Source organism: Clytia hemisphaerica, unplaced genomic scaffold (assembly GCF_902728285.1).
Source record: "Clytia hemisphaerica strain Z4C2 unplaced genomic scaffold, Clytia hemisphaerica genome assembly, whole genome shotgun sequence".
Lineage (NCBI taxonomy): Eukaryota > Metazoa > Cnidaria > Hydrozoa > Leptothecata > Clytiidae > Clytia > Clytia hemisphaerica.
The window spans coordinates 1453651-1458689 of record NW_027103247.1 but is presented as its reverse complement, the minus strand read 5'-3'; the positions used below and the strand labels follow the sequence as shown (position 1 = coordinate 1458689).

The following is a 5039-nucleotide window of genomic DNA, read 5'->3' as shown; positions in this document are numbered from 1 at the left end:
CAACGACTAGAGAAAGAAAATTAGTGAGCATATAAAATTGACTACAGTAATCCCATTTTTTAATAATTTGATAATCGTTTACTTTAATCGTAGAAATTTTAGCGAGACTAATTTTAGCGTATATTAGCGAGTCAGGAAAATCTTGATTATTTTTGGATTTATTTTAGCGAATCACGATTTCAAAAAATTTCGCGTGGATAAATTTTAGAGAATACTCGTATTACATTATTGACTGAATTCGTTTTCTAGTATTTCTTTGCGCTGAAACCCTTTCTATTGATAAAATGTACCAAGGCAATATAACCAGAAATTTCGCGCGGATAAATTTTAGCGATCTGTCCATTCAGCATGTTTTAGCGAGACTTATTTTGGCGAAAATAGGGAAAACTCGCTAAAACGCTAAAATTAATCTCGCTAAAATTTCTACGATTAAATTAATCAAACCACTTATGTCTAACGCAGTTTCCGGACACACTGTAGATCATATTATTTTAAAAATATAAACCGAAATTAGAAAAAATATTTTCTTATGTTATATCTAAAAATATCTAACTTATTTTCAAATTTTGCGAGTAGAAAAAAATCATAAAGATTCTTTGTAATTAAATTATGTCTAAATTCATCAAAATCAGTTTTCGCCCTCACTCTATTTATATCTGTATAATATTTTGATATTTTGAGAGTAATGTGGTTTAAAATTGTCAAAATACGAACAACCTTTAAAACTCTTTTCTTTGATAAGTTCTATGTCTTCAAAAATATACCCGTTTGCCAATTATCCCCTTATCCCTTATCCTTACTGAATTCCCCCAATACTTCTAAAATTAAAAGATCTAATGTTACCAAGATACAAAAACATAAAAATTACAACAAATTAGCCCCTAAATATGCTACAGTACAGCGCATAGGATTATCAAATCAAATGTGCACTTTGTTTATAATACCATACAAAAATAACGCTTGTTTGTTGGAAATCACTTGTCAATCGATAATTCTCTGAGAAAGTTTTTGCCTCTTTTTCACTTAATTTCTTTCATTTTCCAAGCATTTCGGCCGAAATTAGGATTTTAAATTTTTTGCAAGGACTATTTTTCTGCCAAAATTAGCAAATCAACTAATTTTCACATTAGATATTTGCAACCCGCCACATAGTTTGTACGCGCCTTAAAGTATTACCAAACTTTATGAAATAACACAATCATTATCGGCATTACCAGACGAAGATGAGCGTGGTCCTATATCGGGTCGTTTCTTTGGTTTCGGTGGTCGTTGTAATAAAGGCTGTATCTTTTTACTATTTTTCAATTCTTCGACAACGTATCTTTGAAGACACCGTTCAGTTAACGAAGGCTCGCTCTGATTGGGTGCTAAACAGTAATTTTCCTCATCCAGTAAAAATGTGATTAGATATTGAGGATAACATTGATCGCGCTCAAAGACAATATACATTGAAGGTGACGAAATGCTGTTGACACAGCTATCGTAAAGTGTATGAGGATCTGAAGGTGATATGGGCGGTGGTCGTTTCAAAGTACGGTCTCCCTAAAGTTGAATTAATTAAACTAAAATCATTGAATCTTAAACATACTCAAATCCAAATTACAAGTCTTAAATGTTAAAAGACATACTTTTAGTCGTACTTTTTGGTAGGAGCCACGTGTTATATTGCTAATTAATATCTATACCTAAGTCATTAAAAAGCTGTTTAAAGTTATCATACCCGGGTTGATCGTCCAGCCAAAACCTTTGCCAAAAACATATATCTCAACTTATTTGAATCAGGTCTTGTGTAGGTCAAACTGTATGAAGCTTCTTTGGCAAAATAACTTCCTTGGCCAAAAGCCGTTGCGTTTTTACCGTTCAATCTCCAATCAAAATTTTGTTTGCATATCCCATCAACCACTGCGGCATCTGTCCCATGATACAGTTCGAGTTCATTGAGATCATTTTCGCCAAGTTTCTTCGTTAAGATTTTCTTCTTGCTAAAAAAAATGGAAACAAAATATATTATTACTAAAAAATCTGATTGCTTAAAAGGAAAAAACAATATACAAAATGGAAACCACAAATATAAATCTTAGCTACCTTTGATATTTTTGATAAAACTCGGCATTGCAGATTTCTTCCACATCTAAAACAGTCACATTTTTTCCTAATGAAGCTTTGAACTGTTGTGAAATTTGTTTTTTTTTGGTTGGTTCGACATCGAGACGACCTCCTTCAAAGGAAACTTCTTTCGGCCAATGCCAAGGTGTGTTGTCTTCCTCTTGTGGCGTTGATGACCTGTCAAAACCAAAAAAAAATGCAATCTTTCGCCACGGCATGACGTCAGAACTGGGATACAACAGAACACTTACTAAAGATTAATTATGTGTTTTCAGTAAACATAATCTTTTAGTGAGTTAAACCATAATGTTTGTTTTACCCTCGAAATTATTAAATCTTATTTGTTGAAAAATATGTCTCGTGACTTTCCGTGTCAAAGAATGGGTATGTGTATTCCGAGGAAGCTTAAATGAAAATACACTGGGAGTATATAATCCCAGTCCCTTAGTTCGTTTTCTTTATAATTCTGATAGCGCTCACGATTGTATCCGGCCAATCAGTAAAAAATAAAATAGTGGTACAAGTGGCAATGAACGAGAGAATGAATTATCATAATTAGAGCACGATCCTCTTCCAGGGTGTCTACGGATTTTTTTTCGGGATTTTCAAGGTTTTCAAGGTTTTTTTGGCTAAAACTTTGGCACTTTTCAAGGTTTTTTGATACTCAGTTGACATGGCTCTTTACAGGAATTTTGTTTTTTTTTCAGAATAGAGGACAGCAAATAAAATTGATTCGCTTTTGGTGCCCGGGGAATTACTTCCACAGTTAAGGGCTCTGACCATAGTGAATTTTTCATAATTGCTGTGTTTAAAATGTGTTTTCTGACTGATGTAACCAACAAAACTATGGCATGTTATACATTTTCTGTTAGACAAACTATTCCTGAATCTGAAAATTCAAAAATTGCATTGAAAAAATTTGATGAATAAGAAAATGAAAACTTTTGCGAGGAAGAGTATTTCAACTTTGAAGAGCTTAGTTTCGACGAAGAAAAAACATTTTGAAAATTTTTTCGCAGTAGATGGTGTATCTTTTACTAGCCCGGGGTCCACTTAAAGCTTTTTTTATAGACTGGATGGCGCGATTAAGTGGCCCGGTAGTGTATGGTAATATGCTTTTGCTTAGGCGGACTGTAAAACAGTCCGCCAGATTTTAGTTGTTTTTGGAAGGTAAAAACAGTATGAAGCAATATTTTTATTTAAAAATAAGGGATTGCAAATCTGTTCTTCAAAATAGTGGTTTTTCATCAATTTTTCATCTGGATTTTGCTTAAAAAAAACAGTCATAACTTTTGACACATCTTTTTAGAAAAACTTTCCGCAAAATTTAAAATAGTTCAATAACACAGTGTAAAGAAATTTTGAAACAAAAAAGTTAATTACCCATTAAAACTAAGCACTTTTTGTAAAAGAGGGTGAAGCAACATATTATTAACATCTTTTTAAAGTTCATAACGTTATTTTTGCAATTAAATTCTTAATTACTCTTAAGGGATTCGATTAAAAAGCAATTTATAAAGGCAATTCTTTGTTAAAAGTGTTAAGAAACCTGAAATATAACTCATGTTCAAATACCAAAATCAATTTTTGGACTATGGTCAGAGCCCTTAAATTCCTATCTCCCTCTCGAGACAATACTACAAAGAGAAATAATCCAGCTCCCTAGTCTTCCAACTGTAGAAATAAAAAATTAGAAGCGAAACCAATTGTTTACAGTGACCGAGGAGGCGCAACCAGAGGGTGTTGAGATCGGGTTTTTCGATTTTAGATTCATACAGGGGTGTAATAGAACCGTGTTCGCCGTCGAGTGCAGACGTGTTGCAGATTTTTTCAAAAACTTTGATTTCTGGATTTTGGATTTTGGTTTTTGAACTTGATTTCAAACTTTGCTTCTAATTTTTGGTTTGTTTCCTGTTTATCTCGACACATATCTTCTTGGATCATTGTATGCAAAAGAATGGATGAAAATGAGACTAGTTTTGAAAAAGAAATCAGACAGACTGAAGCTTTCATCGACAAACAGTTCACAGACGCTCTGAAAATTGAAGTTCTTGATGAAATGAAGACATTTGTCTGGAGAAAAATAAAAGATGAACTTGAGTTTCTGAAACCGTTGAATCATGAAAATTCTTCAAGACATGAACAGAGTTACCATACTGAAGAAAAATTTATTGACCACTTGAAAAGGGAGGTAGAATTTTTAAGGAGGCAGCTTGAAAATCGGAATGATATCATCTACACGCTTCTACAAGAAAAGTCCTCTGTAAATCAAAACATTAAAAAAGACACACAAAATGACGAATTTCTTTTACCGAAAAATCCTATTAAGCCTATTAACAACGCTCAACTTGGAAAAATAACACTTGATAATCGATATGATGCACTTTTCATTGAAGAAAATGATAATGAGAATTATTGCTTCGGAACAAATGATGAATGTTACAAGGCGTAAGTCTCGCAATAGAATAACAAAAAGAAAACTCTGTTAACATAATAATGATAACAGAAAAGACTGTTTGCGGTTGTTGGTGATTCAATGATCAAATACATTAAAGGTTTCAAACTATCAAATAAATCAAACAAAGTTGTTGTGGAAACTTTTCCTGGGGCTAAGGTGGATTGTATGAAACACTACATTAAACCAACATTAGATAAAAAGCCGGATGCTGTTATCATACACTGTGGGACAAATGATCTGAAGCTAAAAGAGCCTGAAAACATAGCAGATAACATCATAGGATTGACGAAAATGGTGAGCGAAGAAAGTAAAGAAACTTGCATTTTGGTATCTGGCATTATCCCAAGAGGTGATGATTTAAATCGAAATGTTAAGAAGGTTAATGAAATTCTGCAGAAAAAGTGTAATGAATGCAATGTTGGCTTTATTGACAATGAAAATATCGACCCTGAAAGACACTTTAAACAACAGCAAA

At 32.9% G+C, this 5039-nt stretch overlaps 1 protein-coding gene across 2 annotated transcripts in view; it reads right to left on the bottom strand.

The window, feature by feature from the left end:
* Nucleotides 1-455: 455 nt before the first annotated feature.
* Nucleotides 456-5039, bottom strand: part of LOC136821408 (uncharacterized) — a 22823-nt gene continuing 18239 nt past the window's right edge. The window contains exons 8-10 of one of the 2 annotated variants that reach the window (XM_067077740.1): nt 2086-2283; nt 1721-1982; nt 456-1542 (exon numbers count right to left, since the gene is read on the bottom strand). In XM_067077740.1, the coding sequence (XP_066933841.1) occupies nt 1183-1542; nt 1721-1982; nt 2086-2283 (820 nt within the window). In that variant the 3' untranslated portion in view covers nt 456-1182. The remainder of the gene's footprint in view (nt 1543-1720; nt 1983-2085; nt 2284-5039) is intronic. The other variant, XM_067077674.1, reaches the window with a different exon arrangement.